This window comes from Anolis sagrei, chromosome Y (assembly GCF_037176765.1).
Source record: "Anolis sagrei isolate rAnoSag1 chromosome Y, rAnoSag1.mat, whole genome shotgun sequence".
NCBI classification, from domain to species: domain Eukaryota; kingdom Metazoa; phylum Chordata; class Lepidosauria; order Squamata; family Dactyloidae; genus Anolis; species Anolis sagrei.
This window is the reverse complement of record NC_090035.1, coordinates 7,286,318-7,305,416: the sequence shown is the minus strand read 5'-3', so window position 1 is coordinate 7,305,416 and position 19,099 is coordinate 7,286,318. Positions and strand designations below refer to the sequence as shown.

The 19,099-nt window shown below is 40.0% G+C and overlaps 1 protein-coding gene across 5 annotated transcripts in view; it reads left to right on the top strand.

Annotated features, from left to right (window-relative positions):
* The window catches only part of LOC132772495 (protein sidekick-1-like), a 1,018,253-nt gene that overhangs the window by 111,346 nt on the left and 887,808 nt on the right, over window positions 1-19,099 (top strand). For all 5 annotated transcript variants that reach the window (XM_067461407.1, XM_067461410.1, XM_067461408.1 and 2 more), the window contains exon 2: window positions 15,443-15,602. In XM_067461407.1, the coding sequence (XP_067317508.1) occupies window positions 15,443-15,602 (160 nt within the window). The remainder of the gene's footprint in view (window positions 1-15,442; window positions 15,603-19,099) is intronic.

The following is a 19,099-nucleotide window of genomic DNA, read 5'->3' as shown; positions in this document are numbered from 1 at the left end:
AGAAAAACGTTACAAGTTCCCCCATATTGAAAGGGTGCTTTTCAATTAAAAACATATTAAAGTCCTGCATAGAAAAGCACTCGTGCGAGAATTAGGATGTAAGTGAGATTCAAAATAATATTCATAGGGCATTGATTGGAAAGATCTGTATCTGCCCAGTGTTTCTTATCTAACCAAAGCTATATTGAAGATGTTTGAGGAAAAATTATGCACTTCGTAGCAACTCCTTAAGCTTCCTGAAGGATTGAAGTGTGCCCCCTTCTAAAAAAAATCCCTCTAAAAATTTCATTTCTGTATAGAAAGGGGCTTCCAGGTTTATAGATCAGATTGCACTTCTTATTAGAAAATATTCAGTTATGATGAAGTGGATTAGTGTAGGTCTAGTGATAGAATTCTTCTCTGCCCCTTAGTAATTGAAAGACCCTTCTAATCTGATCCTGGAACATGTACTGTGGCATCTAATCCCACTAGAGAAGTCTGAATCATTTGCCAAACGGTGCTAGTCTATTTACTGAAGGGTCTTAGCAATGCATGTTGAATCTTATCGACGGAAGATTTGACTGTCTGTCCACCACCTTTTCCAAAATTGCTTTCCTTTCCTTGGCGTCCAAAGCTACCATGTAAGTTGAAGTGCTTTTGAAGATTTTCTGCTCTTAATTAACAGTATGATTGAAAGTTTGCGGGTGAACTGATAGCAAATTACTTCATGATTTTATAATAATGTATATTTTGTCTCTGCTACAAAGAAAGTAATTAAGTACAATATTGGCTCGCATATAACTTATGTTTGTTATGGAGAGAAATTCTTTATTCCAATGAGTTTTCATACTTTTCTACATTGGAAATCTAGCCAGCTAGGACAGTAATTTGCATTTGATGCATTTACAGTGGAACAATTAATTTCTGGATAGCCCTACCTGAAAGCTGAAAAAAGATAACATGTTAAAATATTTATGCTATCTGCTTCGTTATGATAGCTTTATTGATTGTTCAATTAACATTAAAAACTAGAAATTTAGGAATTATCTCATAGCTCAGGAAAGTTATAAGAGAAAGCTTCCTAATCCAAATTTAAGTATTAAAAATTATTTTTGTTAGAATTACATTTTTACCCCAAGTTTCACGGATGGCAGTAAATAACAGTCTTAAGAGTCTCCAAAGATTTCCAGGAAAACAGCCCTAAAGACTAAAGAACTCCAGCTGGAGTATATGTAAGCCTTTACCGGTAGGTCCACTCAGTGCTTGAGAAGCAGTTTGACCCGGTAGCGGAGCCCACATCAGTGAGGACTAGATTACAGTCAGCCTGGGAGAAGTTAAAAAGGGGATTTTCCTTTAAAGTAAAGAAGAAGTTATTGAAGACAGTTGCCTGTCCTTCGTGGGCAAGTTTAGGAAGCCACCAGTTGCATAAAGCCTGGAAGCAATTGTTTAGCTTTATTGAAGACAAGAGAAGTTTCTGTTTGATTGTTCATTAATAAAAGACTTTGTTATTCTTCACAAGCCATCTAAAGATCATTTGTGGTGGAAAACCTCTGAGAACTTCTCCTTGGGCCCCCTGGCTTCCCACTGGGCAAAGGTTGCACATCCTGTTCTAAAGGAAATTATTTACAGGCCCAGCACACGACAGAACACCCTGCTCCGTGGCTAAGTTAGGTATCAGCAAGTCCAAAACAAAAAAAACAACAACACATGATTTCAATGATTCTGGCCATGAAAGCTTTCGACAGTACGATTTCAAGAGACATGAATGTTCTGACTGTATTGACCCAATCTCTGTAACTTACTAAACAACAAGATGCAGATAGCTGACTCCAGTCTCACTTTTCTTCCTCTTTTAAAATATTGTTGCCTAATGAAAAATTCAATCACGATGAACTTATTGTTAGATCATAGAGGTATATCCAAATCTTAGGATTTTCGGCTGAAAACCAAGAGGTCTGAAACACCCAATGTTATGACTTGGTGCCTCGTTATCTTTGGGAAGTTGGGTCATCTTGATCCCATCCCATGTATGGCAAATGGTCAGAAATCTTGGGTGTTATAGTCCCAATCATCTGGAGGCTTCCAGGTTTAAAAACCTTCATCTAAGCGTACAAGATTGTTCCATACTTCAGTTTTATGCAAAATCCTTAATTTTTAAATCTCTAAAATTATTTCCCATTCTTTATTTTTGTAGTTTTCAAAATGAACCAGCTGTATAGAGACAAGTGCACAGTGTTCTTAAAAACAGACTTTTAGCATACAATTATTACTGGGTGGTGGGTAGTAAAAGAAGATGAGAGAATGATTATACCAGAAAAAAGCAAGGAGGTATTTCCAGAGTAGTATTACCTTTCTATTAACTTGGCTGTTGATGTCACCTAAAGAAAACAGGTACAAAGAAAATTGCTTTGGTTTGGTTTGTAGACATCCATTGGAATCGCTCAGCTCACTTCATAAGAAAAAAAAAGTGGACTAATGGGATTATTCCACAACTGCCTTTTACCCTTACTGGTAATTCTCATTTTCTGGAGAGGACCCTTGGGCAAACTTTACCTACTTGCTTATGGGATGTAGCATGCAAACTGTTCATAATTAAGTTATATAAAACTTTTATGGTTTTTCCTATGTAGTTCTGACATGGTGAATATGTCAAGGTTTTATTTTGAAACACACTATTCTGGTAGTTTTAAAGAAAAATGTTAAAAGTTAGAACTACTTTTATACTGCTTGAAGTTTTGTTGTGGGATTTAGTGGAATCGGAATGCTATTTCAGAGCATGCTAAGCCTGGAGCAACTATTATTTTCAATCCAGTGCTTGCATCCTACATTCTTTTTCAAAGGGAGACCTTAGAAATCATTACATTCCCAAATTCCCACTACTTTGGCATCCCCAGAGATCAGGCATGGGCAAACTTCAGCCCTCCAGGTATTTTGGACTCTAACTCTCACCATTCCTAACAGCTGGTAGGTTGTTAGGAATTTATTTATTTATCGTGTCAACAGCAACCATACCATTGTATTACATTTCTAACAGAACAAAACAAACAAACAGATAAAAAACACAAATTTTGCAAACTTGGTAGTTGATTAAATGTCCTTTGACCAGTATCTGGCCACTTGGAGTGCCTCTGGTGTTGCCGCAAGAAGGTCCTCCATGGTGCATGTGGCAGGGCTCAGGTTGCATTGCAGCAGGTGGTCTGTGGTTTGCTCTTCTCCACACTCACATGTCGTGGATTCCACTTTGTAGCCCCATTTCTTGAGGTTGGCTTTGCATCTCGTGGTGCCAGAGCGCAGTCTGTTCAGCGCCTTCCAAGTCGCCCAGTCTTCTGTGTGTCCAGAGGGGAGTCTCTCATCTGGTATTACCCACGGATTGAGGCGCTGGGTTTGAGCCTGCCACTTTTGGACTCTCGCTTGCTGAGGTGTTCCAGTGAGTGTCTCTGTAAATCTAAGTAAACTATTTCTTGTTAGGAATTGTGGGAGTTGGAGTCCAAAACACCCGGGGGGCTGAAATTTGCCCATGTCTGCCTTAGATCTTTGACCAATTCACTGTTTCTCATATTACATAGTTTAATATCTCAGGTTATATTACATTCTTATCTAATGCTTAGATGCTATTCTACAAGACTGGAAGAAGAGAGAGACTGTTAACAAACCATTCTGTAATTAGTGCAATATGGACTTGAAGGATAAGGAAAATCCAGGAATAGCTGTGAGGATACCTGTAATGAGCTGCATAAAAGGCCTATCATGGTTCTTGAACCAGAGTTGTGCATGGACATACAAAAACTATTGGTAGAATTCTGCATCAGTATTTCGTATGATACTACTATTTCTGTTCATGTGTGTGGTTACACATGTACAGCATACCTAAGCATCGACTATACCTAAGATGGAGATGTGGAGAAGCTCCTTTGTGTCTTGAACATAGGGCTGTTTTACTGGAATGACTATTCCATGTAAATATCTGTTCCGTCTCCCAGGAGCCTGATTTGCCTTGCTTTATAGTTGCTTGAGGTTGCTTCCTCTTCCATTTTCTCCCAGGGCTGCTGCAGCTTTGCAAGAGTCTTAAAGGTGAATAGTATCAGAGTCTGCAGGTCTCTTTGCAACTATTGGCTTAGAGAGCAGCTCTTTGAGTTTAGGGACCGCCTTTTCTCCCAGGGAAAGATCTCCATTTTTGATTCTCCCTTGCCTTTTCAGTTTGAGGAAAGATTTCAGACGTGCTGACGGCTAGGCAGTTAGCTCTGGGAGAACCATTGCAAAAACTAAACTGAGTAAGCTATATTGAGTTAATATAGATAGTATATTGTGTTTTGAGCTGTTTTTGAGGTATTATAGACAGATAAGCTTAATTGAGAAGATTGCGTTATATAGTTATAGAGAGTGCTTTGTCTCCAGAACTAACCTTAAGTTATAGATAGGGGAAAACCTGCTTTTTTTCTAAACCACAACAGCTTGAGGTTAGGGTGTTAAGATTCCAGAATCTTATCTGCCATCTGGAGAAAGGGTTACCTCTGTAACTAAAGAAAGGAAGGAATATTTTTGTAGTTTTATCTCTTGACTGTTTGTTTGCAACTGTGATGAACTGTGTCAAGTCCTCAAGGACTTTGAATAAATAAATATCCTTTTTTGATGTTTAAACCAGTAATAGTCTCAGTTGCTGAGTATCTCAAGCTTCTCAATATAGACACCTGCAGTTCATTCAGGCATAGAGAGAAGCACGTCGCAGTTTTATTTTTTATATCATCTGGACGGATGGCACAATATCCACTTGATGCTTACCGTGACTATTAAAAAAATAACAGACAGGTCAAATGCATGATTTTCCACGACAGAGAAGATCAGAGGAAATAAAAATCCTAGACAGAAGGAGCAAAGAACTGGAAGAATGGTTGAATGTGGTGCCCCGGCTTCCAAATCCAACCAGTATCCAGATACGGTTATAAATTGGTGTGGTTGTATCTCTTGGGCCTTGTTTTCAAAGTATGCATGCACACTAGAACCTGATGGCAATTTTGAGGAAGTGACCAACTACTGTTTTGACCTGCTTTTTCTCATTGTTTTTGGAGAAACTTTTAAGTCAAATGAATTGGCTGTGCTTATTTTTTCACTTGAATATTAATTTTGTGTGAATTGTTCATTCTTCTATGTAATATATATATTAAAATAAACAAATTAAAATACAGATCTATTAATGTAGCAAAACTGCTTTTTAATGGTTTATAACTTTGCTGTCTACAAACGTTCGCATCTAAATTAGGATATAATCATCCATTCAAATTTGGTGTTCATATTCAGCTGTCCCGTGTGATGACATTAAGCAATTACAAAGCAGTACCGTTTTGTTCACGTTATGCAAAGATATATTGCGTATTTTTAATTTAAAATGTATTGATCTTATTAAACTTATTAAAAATGCTTATGATTGCTTTATTTTCTGTATATTTCCATGATTTCTAAGCTTATTAATGACCAAGGGAATGGAAGATCATAGAAAAATTGGATGGAAATATTTAAAAAATAATTTTGAACATATGATGTGGCGCAATAACCTCTGGTGTTCCTTGGAGAGAAGTCATGAACCAATGTGATCCTAAATCCCCCGATTGCACTCTTTTCTCTGCATAATTAATTTAAAAAACCTGAGACAGTACTTTCTGTCTTTCTTGACTATTTAGCTAGAGCAGCATTTCTCAACCTGGGGGTCAGGACCCCTAAGGAGGTCGAGAGGAGGTCTCAGAAGGGTCACCAATGTCCATCAGAAAACACAGTATTTTCTGTTGGTCATGGGGTTCTGGGTGGGTAGTTTGACCCAATTCTATCACTGGTGGGGTTCAGCATGCTCTCTGATTGTAGGTGAACTATAAATCCCAGAAACTACAACTTCCAAATGTCAAGGTCTATTTTCCCCAAATTCGACCAGTGTTCACATTTCGGCATATGGAGGATTCGTGCCAAGTTTGGTCCAGATCCATCATTGTTTGAGTCCATAGTGCTCTCTGGATGTAGGTGAATTACAACTCCAAAACCCAAGGTCAATGTCCACCAAACTCTTCCAGTATTTTCTGTTGGTCATGGAGTTCTGTGTGCCAAGTTTGATTCAATTCCATCATTGGTGGAGTTCAGAATTCTCTTTGATTGTAGGTTAACTATAAATCCCAGCAAATAACTGCCGTATATTCTGGCGTATAAGACTACTTTTTAACCCAAGAAAATCTTCTCAAAAGTCTGGGGTCGTCTTATACACGGGAGTTGTCTTATATGCAGGAGTAGTCTTATACGCTGGGAGTCGTCTTATAGATCAGGTGCTGGAACTTCCAATCTGGATTGGAGAATCTGTGGTTGCAGAATATTGTGGGGGGAACTCAAAAATAGCAGTGGCCATGTCCCTGCCATATGCAGCGACTGTATGAAAGCATTAAGGGCAACACTGTACAAGTATAGTAGAAGAAAATCCATTCATCAGTATTTGTGGACTTAATGTGGTCCCGATGGTGAGGTGAAGGGGCGCCTCACCGGGAAGTTGTAAGTGAAGGGCGGAGCAAGCTGCAGGCGTCCGGGGTGCCCGGGGTATGGAAAAAAGAGATAGAGTGGCTCTGGGCCCAGAAAAACACAACTCTTTTACCTGTCTGGCCCGCCCTTGTGTCCTATTACCGTACCTCCTCCTCTGCCTCTCAGATCTCACTCCTGAAGACTGCAGTGAAGTGGTGCAGGTGCACATGTGTGAGATCTGAGAGGCAGAGAAGGAGGGACAGTAATAGAAAAATGACCATATTGAAATCAAATCTCATGGTTTTAAAAATGTTATTTGGTGTGTGTTGGAAGAGGGGTAGTCTTATACAGCGATTATATCCCAAACTCTATATTTTAACTGGAAAAGTTGGGGGCCGTCTTATACGCCCAGTCGTCTTATATGCCGGAATATACGGGTACTCCCAAATAACAAAATGAATCCCCAACCCCACCAGTATTCAAATTTGGCTGTATGGGGTATTTGTGCCAAATTTGGTCCAGTGAATGGTAATATATCCTGCATATCAGATATTTACATTACGATTCATAACACTAGCAAAATTACAGTGATGAACTTGCAACAAAAAATAATGTTATGTTTACAGGTCACCACAACATGAAGAACTGTACTAAGGGGTCATGTCATTAGAAAGGTTCAGAACAACTGAGTTAGAGAATAATATTTCAGTCACTAGGATAGCATTTGTAGTGATGATGATGATGATGATGATGATGATGATGATGATGATAACACTTTATTTGGATTCTACCCTGAGTCCCTTAAGGGATTCTAGATGGATTCCAACAAATCAAAAACCCAGAGGAAAACATTCATTGCCTCAAGAGAGGTATAAACATGAATACAATAATGACCCACCCAATCCCACAGCAAACCAACATCAAACAACTAATTATAATATAAGACTTAAAATTACACAAACAGTCAAACAATAAAATTATATTCAACCATAAAAACATGATCCACAATTAAAAGAGCGCCCAAAAGTTCATGAAAAGATTTAAAATTAACTATAATTGCAGTAATGTCCATAGCACAGACCAACCCAGAGTGCAGTGATAATGTCCGGTCGGAGGTGTATTAGCACACTATCATTCTCTAGTTGTCCTCTCCACATGCTAGCAAGCACAAGTGGGTTTTTAATTGTTTTTTTGAATGAGATGAAGGAAGGGGCCATTTTTATCTCTTTAGAGAGGGCATTCCAGAGGTAGGGAGCAATCATGGAGAAGGCCCCCTCTCTCGTTCCCATCAGCCGTACTTGAGACAGGGGTGGGACCAAGAGTAGGGTCTCCTCCACTGACTGCAGTGTCCAAGTTGGTTTAATAAGAGGAGATGCAATTCTTCACATAGCCTGGACTTGAACTGTTTAGGGCTTTAAAGGCAATAAGCAGTACTTTGTACCTAGCCCGTAAGCAGACTGGCAGCCAGTGGAGCTGCCGTAACATGGGAGTGGATCTCTCCCTGTACAGAGCTCCAGTTAGTAGTCTGGCTGCCAATCTCTGTAGCAATTGAAGCTTCCAAAACATCTTCAAAGGCAGCTCCACATAGAGAGTGTTGCAGTAGTCACAACAGGATGTGACTAAGGCGTGGACTACCATGGCCAAGTTTGGCATCTTAAGGTACGGGCGCAGATTATATAATCTATATAATTATATAAGAAACTAATAGAATGGAACTTAGAGACAGAAGGTGAAAAAATACATGACAAGATAGAACGAAAATCTGTGGAAAAACAATAAGAAAATAAGACTGGGAAAAAATCTGGAGAATAAAGATCAAATATATGTACGCAATAGACCTAAAAGAAAATTGGCTGAAGGTGGCGCACAGATGGTATATGACCCCTAAAAATTAAGTAATTCTCACAAAAATATAAACATAAAATGCTGGAAATGCGGAAGGATAGAGGGTTCATATTTCCACATGTGGTGGTCGTGTCCAAAAGCTAAATTGTATTGGAAAAAAATTAACAAAATGACACAGGAAATGCTACATATAAGAATCCCACTTAAACCAAAGATACCGCCCTGAGTCGCCTTCGGGCTGAAATGGGCGGGATAGAAATAATGTAAATAAATAAATAAATATTTCTATTAGACATAACAGATCCAAAGATGGATAAAAACACAGATAAACTCCCATTTCTACTAAATACAGAAGCAAGAATTTGGTACGCAAAAATTTGGAAAAAGGAAGACACTCCAGAAATTAAGGACTGGACAGAAAAATCTTAGATATTAGAAACATGGACAGATTAACATACTTGATATCAAAAAAATAAAGGAACCCCAATAAAAGAAACTGACTGGACAGATGTGACAAATTATCTAAAATAAGGAAATAGAAATACAGTAATATAAATAGAGGAGAAAACAAGAAGAAAATACAGATGGAAGAAAGAAAAGGAAAATCCACTTGGAAGATATAAAGAAAGTCAACGAGGGAGACACATTCCAGCTGTCTCCATTGTCTGTTTTTAAATCTTTGCTATCTCTATACCATTTTTTTCTTTTTTTTCCTTTTCTTCTTTTCCTTTCTTTCTTTCTTTCTTCTTTTTCTTTTTCTTTTCCTTTTTCTTTCTGCTTTTTTTATATTATGACTTTTTTTTCAATTTATTTGCATTGTATGTCACAAAATGAAACCTTTAATAAAGATGATATATATATATTTTAAAAAAGGTACAGGCGCAGCTGGCACACAAGTTTTAATTGTGCGAAGGTGCTCCTGGCCACGGTTGACACCTGAGACTCCAGGGTGATTAACTCCTGAGATCAATATTCTTGGCTGAATTTCTTTTTAACACATATGGGAATAATTACAGAGTTGCCTGGGCGCATGTAGTTTCATCTCTTAATATGGAAGAAAGGATTCAGGTCTCTAGTCAACATGCAAAAATAATACATCTCACCTTTGCTTCCCAGTATGCATTTTAGGAGATGACAGTATGGAAAACCTTAGACAGCTTTGGAAGTCTGTTGTATTACAAGTTAATGTGTTAGGACACCGTTACTTATATATGTTACCTACCAGGAGGAAGATTGGAAGGGCCAATTTTAAAGGGACAAATGGCTGGCAAAGGAAGGATAAACAGCTTCGTTCTTTCTCTGCTTGGTCTGAAATTACCTGCAGCTATTTCCCGGACCAAAACAACTGGGGAGAAACAATAATGAGACCTTTGTAGGAGGAGTATCTGACACTTCCATACTATTAAAATTCTCCTATTCAAATCCCACGGAGGACTTTAGAAAAAGAGAAAGAAGAGAAAATGTAATTTTAAGATGGTCTGGGTAAAGACAATGTTGAAAGGCACATTAATCTTGCTGTTTTGTAAGATGTTTTGTTCAAAGCTGCTATCAAAATTCTTCATTTATCCTGAGACATGTCCTGCTGTGATAATCATTTCATCCAGGCTTACATTTCTAACTTTTTAAAGAGAATTTAATGAACTGGATTTAATTCCTATGAATGTAAGAAAAAGAGCCTAGCACCAAATATTACACTGGAGGGGACAAGACACAACTGTATTTGAGGTTAGCATTTCAAATATATTAAAGTGTAAAAAACATATTGAGAGAACTGCTGGATACCATAAATAACATTCTGATCACCACTATTCTTCTCTTATAAGAAAACCAACTGGAGTCTGATGGGTAGCACTGAAAGCCGTATCACAGAACGGTGGCATTAATATTCATTTTACTTGCCCTCTCTTTTCTCTACACACATCTCAACGTGGAGCATGTCCTCCAACTCAACATAACTCTGTCCTCATACAACCACATGAAATCAATTAAGCAGCACCAATAACTTATTCAAAGCCACTTACCAACCTTCATGTCTAAACACTGTGAATCTTGGTCTTCAGAGTTTATCTCCACCAATTGGTTTGGTTAATTCATACCTGCTTGTTTATTTACTGCAGACTTTATATAAATAGCTGATAAGGATCTCAGCATGGCAATTTTAGAAATTCAGTACGGTCCTATTTATATACTAGCCGTCCCCTGCCACGCGTTGCTGTGGCCCAGTCTGTTGATCTGGAAAATAAAGTAATGAGAAAGTGTTGGTTTCTAATCTATGTAATTTTTTATGCTTGTGGATAAACAGTATTTCTTGCTGTTTCTTTGTCTGTGTTGATGTGGAGAGTGTCTGGTTTGCCTACTCTGGAACATGCAACATATCATTGTCCTTCTTTAGGATTCCCTTTCAAATCTATGATATTATATTTCTCTGTGTGTGAATCATATTATCTATCTATATCTATGGCTGGATGGCTCTTTGTCAGGAGGGCTTTGATTACGTTTTCTTGCCCTGGTGAAGAGAGTTGGACTGGATGGCCTTGAGTATTTTCCGTTGGTCATGGAGGTTCTGTATGGGAAGTTTGGCCCAATTCTGTCCTTGGTGGGGTTCAGAACATTCTTTGATTATAGATGAACTATAAATCCCAGTAACTACAACACCCAAATGTCAAAGTCTATTTCTCCCAAACTCCATATATGTTCATATTTGGGCATATGGAATATTCGTGCCAAGTTTGGTCCAGATCCATCATTGTTTGAGTCCATGGTAGTCTCTGGATGTAGGTGATCTACAACTCCCAAACTCAAGGTCAATGTTCACCAAACCCTTCTAGTGTTTTCTATTGGTCATGGAAGTCCTGTATGCCCCATTTGGTTCAATTCTATCTTGCTATTTGATTGTAGGTGAAATATAAATCCCAGCAACTACAACTCTCTATCTATCTATCTATCTATCTATCTATCTATCTATCTATCTATATCTATATCTATGGCTGGATGGCTCTTTGTCAGGATGACTTTGATTACGTTTTCTTACCCTGATGAAGGAAGTTGGATTGGATGGTCATGGGGGTTCTGTGTGGGAAGTTTGCCCTGATTCTTTCGTTTGTGGGGTTCAGAATGCTCTTTGATTGTAGGTGAACTGTGAATCCCAGTGACTACAACTCCCAAATGTCAAGGTCTATTTTTCCCAAACTCCATGTGTATTCATATTTGGGCGTATTGAGTGCTTGTGCCAAGTTTTGTCCAGATCCATCATTGTTTGAGTCCACAGTGTTCTCTGGAAGTAGGTGAACTACAGTTCCCAAACTCAAGGTCAATGCCCACCAAACCCTTCCAGTATTTTCTGCTGGTTAAGGGAGTTCTGTATGCCAAGTTTGGTTCAATTCCATCGTTGATGGAGTTCAGAATGCACTTTGATTGTAGGTGAGCTATAAATCTCAGCAACGACAACTCCCAAATAACAAAATCATTTTTTTTGATTGATGGTCACTCCTTGTGTTGTGAGACGTTTTGTTGCCAAATTTGGTGTGATTTTGTTTATTGGTTCTTTTGTTTTTAAAGAACTCATTATGCACAGAGCATTTATATATATATAGATTGCACTGGCTCTAATGGATTCAAGCAAATAAACTCTGATGAAAATGGACATAGTAAATCAAGGAGTTTTGTAAATTTATCTCCAAAATTTTCTTATATGTCAGATGATTTTTTTTTCATGTTAAGAGTGACTTGAGAAACTACAAGTTGTTTCTGGTGTGAGAATTGACAGTCTGCAAGGACGTTGCCTAATGGACACTCGGATGTTTTACCATCCTGTGGGAGGTTTCTCTCATGTCCCTACATAGGAAGCTGGAGCTGACAGACGGGAGTTCAACCTGCTCCCTGGATTCGAACTGCTGACCTTTTATTCCTACTGGCATAAGGGTTTAACCCATTGCATCACCAGCAGCTTCTTTTGTCAGATGATATTGCACCCTATTTTAAGACAGAACCAGATTGGCCACAGATTTATCTAGAAGGGAACTGTGGCTATTTTAAAAAGCATTTGTTTATCGTGTCATCAGCAACCATACCATTGTATTACATTTCTAACAGAACAAAAAAAAAACAGATAAAAAAAAACACAGATTTTGCAAGCTTGGTAGTTGATTAAATGTCCTTTGACCAGTATCTGGCCGCTTGGAGTGCCTCTGGTGTTGCCGCAAGAAGGTCCTCTCTTGTGCATGTAGCAGGGCTCAGGGTGCATTGCAGCAGGTGGTCAGTGATTTGCTCTTCTCCACACTCGCATGTCGTGGATTCCACTTTGTGGCCCCATTTCTTAAGGTTGGCTCTGCATCTCGTGGTGCCAGAGTGCAGTCTGTTCAGCGCCTTCCAAGTCGCACAGTCTTCTGTGTGCCCAGGGGGGAGTCTCTCATCTGATATCACCCACGGATTGAGGTGCTGGGTTTGGGCCTGCCACTTTTGGACTCTCGCTTGCTGAGGTGTTCCAGCGAGGGTCTCTGTATATCTAAGAAAACTATTTCTTGATTTAAGTCGTTGATGTGCTGGCTGACACCCAAACGGGATGAGCTGGAGATGTCTCTGCCTTGGTCCTTTCACTATTGGCTGCTACTTCCCGGCGGATGTCAGGTGGTGCAATACCGGCTAAAAAGTGTAATTTCTCCAGTGGTGTAGGGCGCAGACACCGTGTGATAATGCGACATGTCTCATTAAGAGCCACATCCACTGTTTTAGTGTGGTGAGATGTGTTCCACACTGGGTATGCGTACTCAGCAGCAGAGTAGCATAGCGCAAGGGCAGATGTCTTCACTGTGTCTGGTTGTGATCCCCAGGTTGTGCCAGTCAGCTTTCATATGATATTGTTTCTAGCACCCACATTTTGCTTGATGTTCAGGCAGTGCTTTTTGTAGGTCAGAGCACGGTCCAGAGTGACTCCCAGGTATTTGGGTGCGCTGCAATGCTACAGTGGGATTCCTTCCCAGGTAATCCTCAGAGCCCGGGATGGTTGTCTGTTCTTAAGGTGAAAGGCACATGTCTGTGTTTTAGATGGATTAGGGATCAGTTGGTTTTAAATTTTAAATTTTAAAAAGTATGAGACAAACTCAAACTTGAGCCATTATATGTCAGTAGTAAGCCAAGTCAATTACCTAATGTCTTGGCATTGTCTGCCAAGGTGTAAAAAGCAAGAAAAGACTACAAGACTCTATAATTCCAATGCGCTGCCTTCAGTGCTTTGATTCTGTATAAAGCAAATTGTAGTTCCAAAGCTGAAGTTAGCGATTAAGAGTTAATCCAGGTCAAACTGTGGTCCGGATCCTTGTCCGTGAACAGCCATTAATATCTAATCAAGATCAAACCACCATAAGGCAATGTGTGAGCAATGTATGTGCTTGTGTGTTGGGATCACTGCACAGATTGTGTGCTCATCACAATTTTATGAACCATAGTCAAGTGGTTAGATACAAATTTGCCCTGTATTTACTTGGATCTAACGTGCCATTGAATGTAATGCGCACCTCAATTTTGAAAACTTTGAAATTGAAAAAAAGTATTTGTTGGCAAATGTAATGTGCAGCAGTAAAAAGTTCACTCATTGTAATTTGACCAAAAAGGTGTGCTTTACAGATACTGTGCACTTAGAACTTCTTTTTTACAAACAAAAGTATTCAAATACCAAAGCTTCCAGAGATGGAAAGGAAAACCAGAGAAATAGATAGTCTTTCCCTCGGGTGCCTCTACTGTTTGTCCTGCCTCAGCTTCCTTGGGGTGCATCTGTGCTGTAAGAAATGTAGCTTGACACCACTTTAACTTACTTAGGCGATCCCTCGTTTTCTGAGGAGGATTGTCCTCCAGTATTCTTGTGGGTCCGTATGTCGCTGTGGAGCCTTATTCTTGCTCTGCATCTTCTTCCGCAGTGAGGGCATTGGTTTCCAGGTGGAAGGCAGTCTTGGTTGGGGTTAGCTTGATACGCCTTCCTCTTGGCACGCTTCTCCCTTTCGCCCTCCATTCGTGCCTCTTCAAATTCTGCAGCACTGCTGGTCACAGCTGACCTCCAGCTGGAGCACTCAAAGGCCAGGGCTTCCCAGTTCTCAGTGTCTATGCCAGAGTTTTTAAGGTTGGCATTCTGTTTTCCGTTCTTGAGTTCACTTTAACAACTTGGCCCACTTTAGCTACTTGGCCCAGTGATATGGAATCATGGGAGCTGTCGTTTTTAGAAGACCTGAAGCTATTCTGCCAAGAATTGCTTTGGCACTTCTAAATACTCCCCAACAGAACCCAGTGAAAAATATAGGGTGCATCCACACTGTCGAAATGAAGCAGTTTGGCATCACTTTTCATGACTATAGCTGAAGGGTATGAAGTCAGGGGAATATTAATTCTACAAAGACTTTAACTTTCTTGCCAAAGAATGCTGGTGCCTCACCAAACTACAAAACCCAGTATTCAATATCATTGAACCATGGTGGTTAAAATGGCTTCCCAAGAGCATGGCAATTGTTCTCCCTTTCTGGGAACCCCAAAGGGACACAAAGGGACACCACCCTTTCCTCAAGTCCAAGGAGAGTCACAGAGGGAGAAAAAAGAGGGAAGCCAAGTTGTTTAGCACGGGATATGCTGCTTTGGGGGATGGTGAAGCTTCCTTCCTTCTCTGGAGGTTTTTAAGCAGAGGCTCAATGGCTATCTGTCGGGCGTGCTTTGACTGTGTGGTTCTGAATGGCAGGAGGTTGGACTGGATGTCCTTGAATTCCTTTCCACTCTAGGAGTCAAGCACCATCCTTTTGGAATGTACAGGTAGCCCTTCGGCACATTTCTAAGGCTGTTTTGCTCTGGGGAAAAGGAGGTTTGGGGAGACTAGTTGAGTTCCCTGTCCAAGGAGTGCAATTCGAACAGAGCTTGACACTGCTCGAGCTCACTTTTCCCTTGGAGAGGGATTTATGTAAATGTAATTTGCACCCTAATGTTCGCGATGTAATTGGGGGGGGGGGGGGGGGGAGAGATGTGCATTAGAATTGTGTAAATACAGTTTTACACTGACTCTATGGAGTTCAAGCAATAAGTACTGGTGAAAATTGGCACAGTAACTCAAGGAATTTTGTAACCTCATGTCCAAAATGTTCTTTTTATATTTCAGATGATGTTGCGCCCTATTTCAAGACGGAACCAGGTTTGCCACAAATCCATCTAGAAGGGAACCGGCTTGTGCTCACATGTTTGGCAGAAGGAAGCTGGCCTTTGGAATTTAAGTGGCTGCATAATGGCACCGAAACTACTGCCTTCTCCAGTGAATACAAGTAAATGAAATTAGCTTTCAATTACATTATTTACAATTGCATTGAAGCGACATCCTCGTTTTTGTATGAGAGATTGGCAAAAGAACAGAGAAGCAGAGATACTATAGAATTAAAATTTAGGGAATGAAAATATCTTAACCTAATAGAGAACATCTTTTTTATTGATTGACATTTGTTGTTACTTTCTTCTATATTAATGTATAAATACACACTTACACAATTATAAACATAAGGATGGGGATTTGAGTTTCTGAATCAACATTTGGCTTCTGGTTTGCATCAAATTAGATGGCCCCTGAACTGGACAATACTGAACTGGGTTGCAGTGGAATCTTCTTGTGTTTAGTGCACATTTGTAGCTGAGACTCATTCAAAGGGTTATTGAAGTGCTCCATTACCAGAATTATAAAGAACATACACAGAAACGGGAATATTGACAAGCTGGAAAGTGTCCAGAGGAGGACGACTAAAATAATCAAGGGTCTGGAGAACAAGCCCTATGAGGAGCGGCTTAAGGAGCTGGGCATGTTTAGCCTGAAGAAGAGAAAGCTGAGAGGAGATATGATAGCCATGTAAAAATATGTGAGAGGAAGCTACAGGGAGGAGGGAGCAAGCTTGGTTTCTGCTGCCCTGGAGACTAGGATGCAATGGAACAATGGCTTCAAACTAAAAGAGAGATTCCATCTGAACATGAGGAAGAATTTCCTGACTGTGAGAGCCATTCAACAGTGGAACTCTCTGCCCCAGAGTGTGGTGGAGGCTCCTTCTTTGGAAGCTTTTAAGCAGAGGCTGGATGGCCATCTGTCAGGGGTGGTTTGAATGCAATATTCCTGCTTCTTGGCAGGGGGTTGGACTGGATGGCCCATGAGGTCTCTTCCAACTCTTTGATTCTTTGATTCCTTGAATTCCAGACATCAAACAAGCAAGTGCCTGTTAAACAAAGGATGCCTCCAGGCAAACAGTAGCCAGGCTACCTCTATGCAAATACCCCCACTGATGGACCTTGCTGCTGCAATGCTACTCAATGCTAATCAAATTTGTCAATTGCAACATTCATTTCCAGTAGACCTCTGAAGTAGCTGGTCCTAGATGCAGGTGAAATGTCAGGAGAGAATGCCAATGGAACATGGCTATTCAGCCCAAAAACCTCACAGCCACCCAACTGTAGACTTGTTTGCATCACCTCAAAACTACTTGAGAAGTGTTTCATTCCAGTATAATTGAAGAGGGACCAATGTATATGCTTTCCCACCATTTCCTCTTATCACTAGGGTGATTACTAAAATTAAATAGGACATAGCCAGATGCTTACTAGTTACTGCTTGGATTGTCACCTTCTACATCTGTGCCAAAGGCTGCATCAGAAGCTATCACTCAATCCAGATCTTCTCACCATCCACAAAGGGTGAGTGAGGCACCCAAACTTGCAGACTATCTCTGCCTCAGTAAGGCACATTATGGATGCAGTGCAAGGACCATCTCTCCAGCTTCCTTAAAAATTTAGTAATTTTTTTCAGTCACCTGTTGAACAAGAACTTGCCACCATCTTCCTTCAAGTGCTTTTTGTCAGCTGCTTTTCGAAACTTCTAATGTATTGGCAAGCCTCAGATTTCAGTGACCTTCTAGTTCAAATCTTCTTGAGTGGGTATAACAATCTATTTCCAACTGTGGTTGAATTCACTGCTTACTGAAACCTAGAATTGGTTTCAGCAAGCTTGTGGTTTGATGTGACCCCAGTTTACTTACCTGGAAGACAGTATTTCTTGGAGCAGTCACCTTGGATAGAAGGTCAGGTTTGTACTCTAAGGGCTGATCAGACCTATCTTTGTTTCCGTCTAAACAAAGTAGTTCTTCAATCAGATATCTGCTTACTCCCAAAATAGTATAGACTTTCCATCTGAATCAGGACATTGTTCTTCCAGCATTCGTACAAAAACCTACCACTGACCTGGACAATTCTTTCCACTCATTGGATGTGCACCAGGCTTTGGGCTATGTTGATTGTCTATGTTCTTTCAGGAAGATGCAGAGACAATTTCTGTATTGCTCGTCTACCAAAAAGGACTTCCTGTCTCATCACAATGGGCTGCGGCATCCATTCACCTGGCCTATGAACTTGCAGCAAGCAGTCTCTTTCCCATCTGAAATCTCTCTTGACAAGCAGTGGCAGTTTCAGTTGCTTTTTTGAAAGGGGTCCATCTGTATGACATCTGCAAAGCTGCTTTCTGGTACCTGCTTATGGTACTGTACCAGTTTCCCATATGTGTGAACCACAGAAACCATGTTCTTAATGGGGGACAGTTTGCTGAACTGTAACTGTTGTTCTGCAAGTTGTCATCTGTGAACTCACACAACATCCTCTCTTGTTGTGTCTTGTCTTTCTTTAGATCAGTAGTTCTCAACCTGTGGGTTCCTAGATGTTTTGACCATCAACTCCCAGAAATCCTAGCAGCTGGTAAACTGGCTGGGATTTCTGGGAGTTGTAGGCCAAAACACCTGGGGACCCACATATTGAGAACCACAGCTTTAGATCTATAGCTGCTTTTTCAGTATCTGGGGAAATTACTGCCAAAAATATGAAGTGGAACCCACAACATGCGAGTGTGGAGAAGAGCAAACCACTGACCACCTGCTGCAATGCAACCTGAGCCCTGCTACATGCACAATGGAGGACCTTCTTGTAGCAACACCAGAGGCACTCCAAGTGGCCAGATACTGGTCAAAGGACATTTAATCAACTACCTGTCAGGATTAATTTAGTTATGTATGTGTTTTAAATGTGCTTCTATGTATTTCCAAGATGGATTCCACTGTGTATTAGAAATGCTGTGCAGAATGTTTATTCCATGAGGCTGTGATTATGTGACCTTGAGAGAAGTAAGATAATCTTTGCTCTTGCTGGGAACAGAAGGGAGTAACCGGTCTCAGAAAGAAGAGATGAGTAGATGTGAAGAGACTTTCATTTTGACTAGTTCCTTAATTGTAGCTCGCTGTAGTAAGACGTGTCTATTGAATGTGCTTAGTAAAACTTAGTTTCCTTTGTAACTCAAAGCCTGCAGAGTCCTTATTTTGTAACGCAGTGTCTGCTGTGCACCACCAAATTCTGACACTACCAAGCTTGCAAACTTTGTGTTTTGTCTGTTTGTTTTGTTAAAAATGTAATACAACTGTCTGGTTGCTCCTGACACAATAAATAAAACTGCCAAAACACTTATATAAGAGTGCACACATTATTTGTATAAATTCACTGACCACCATTTGAAGAATTGCAGTTATAAGTAAAGAACTCACTCTTACAGGAATCAGAATTAACCACTGCTTCTCCAGTAAAATATGCAAAATATGCCCTCATTGCTGATGAAGTATAGATGTCTGATTGCTGTGAGTGCCTAAAGGCACTTAATCTTACCATTTGTAGTTTGTGGAATGTGGGGTCTTATGTAGATAGTTTAAAATTTATAATTCTTTCAAGTAAAGCTGTCACAGAATCTCAAAAG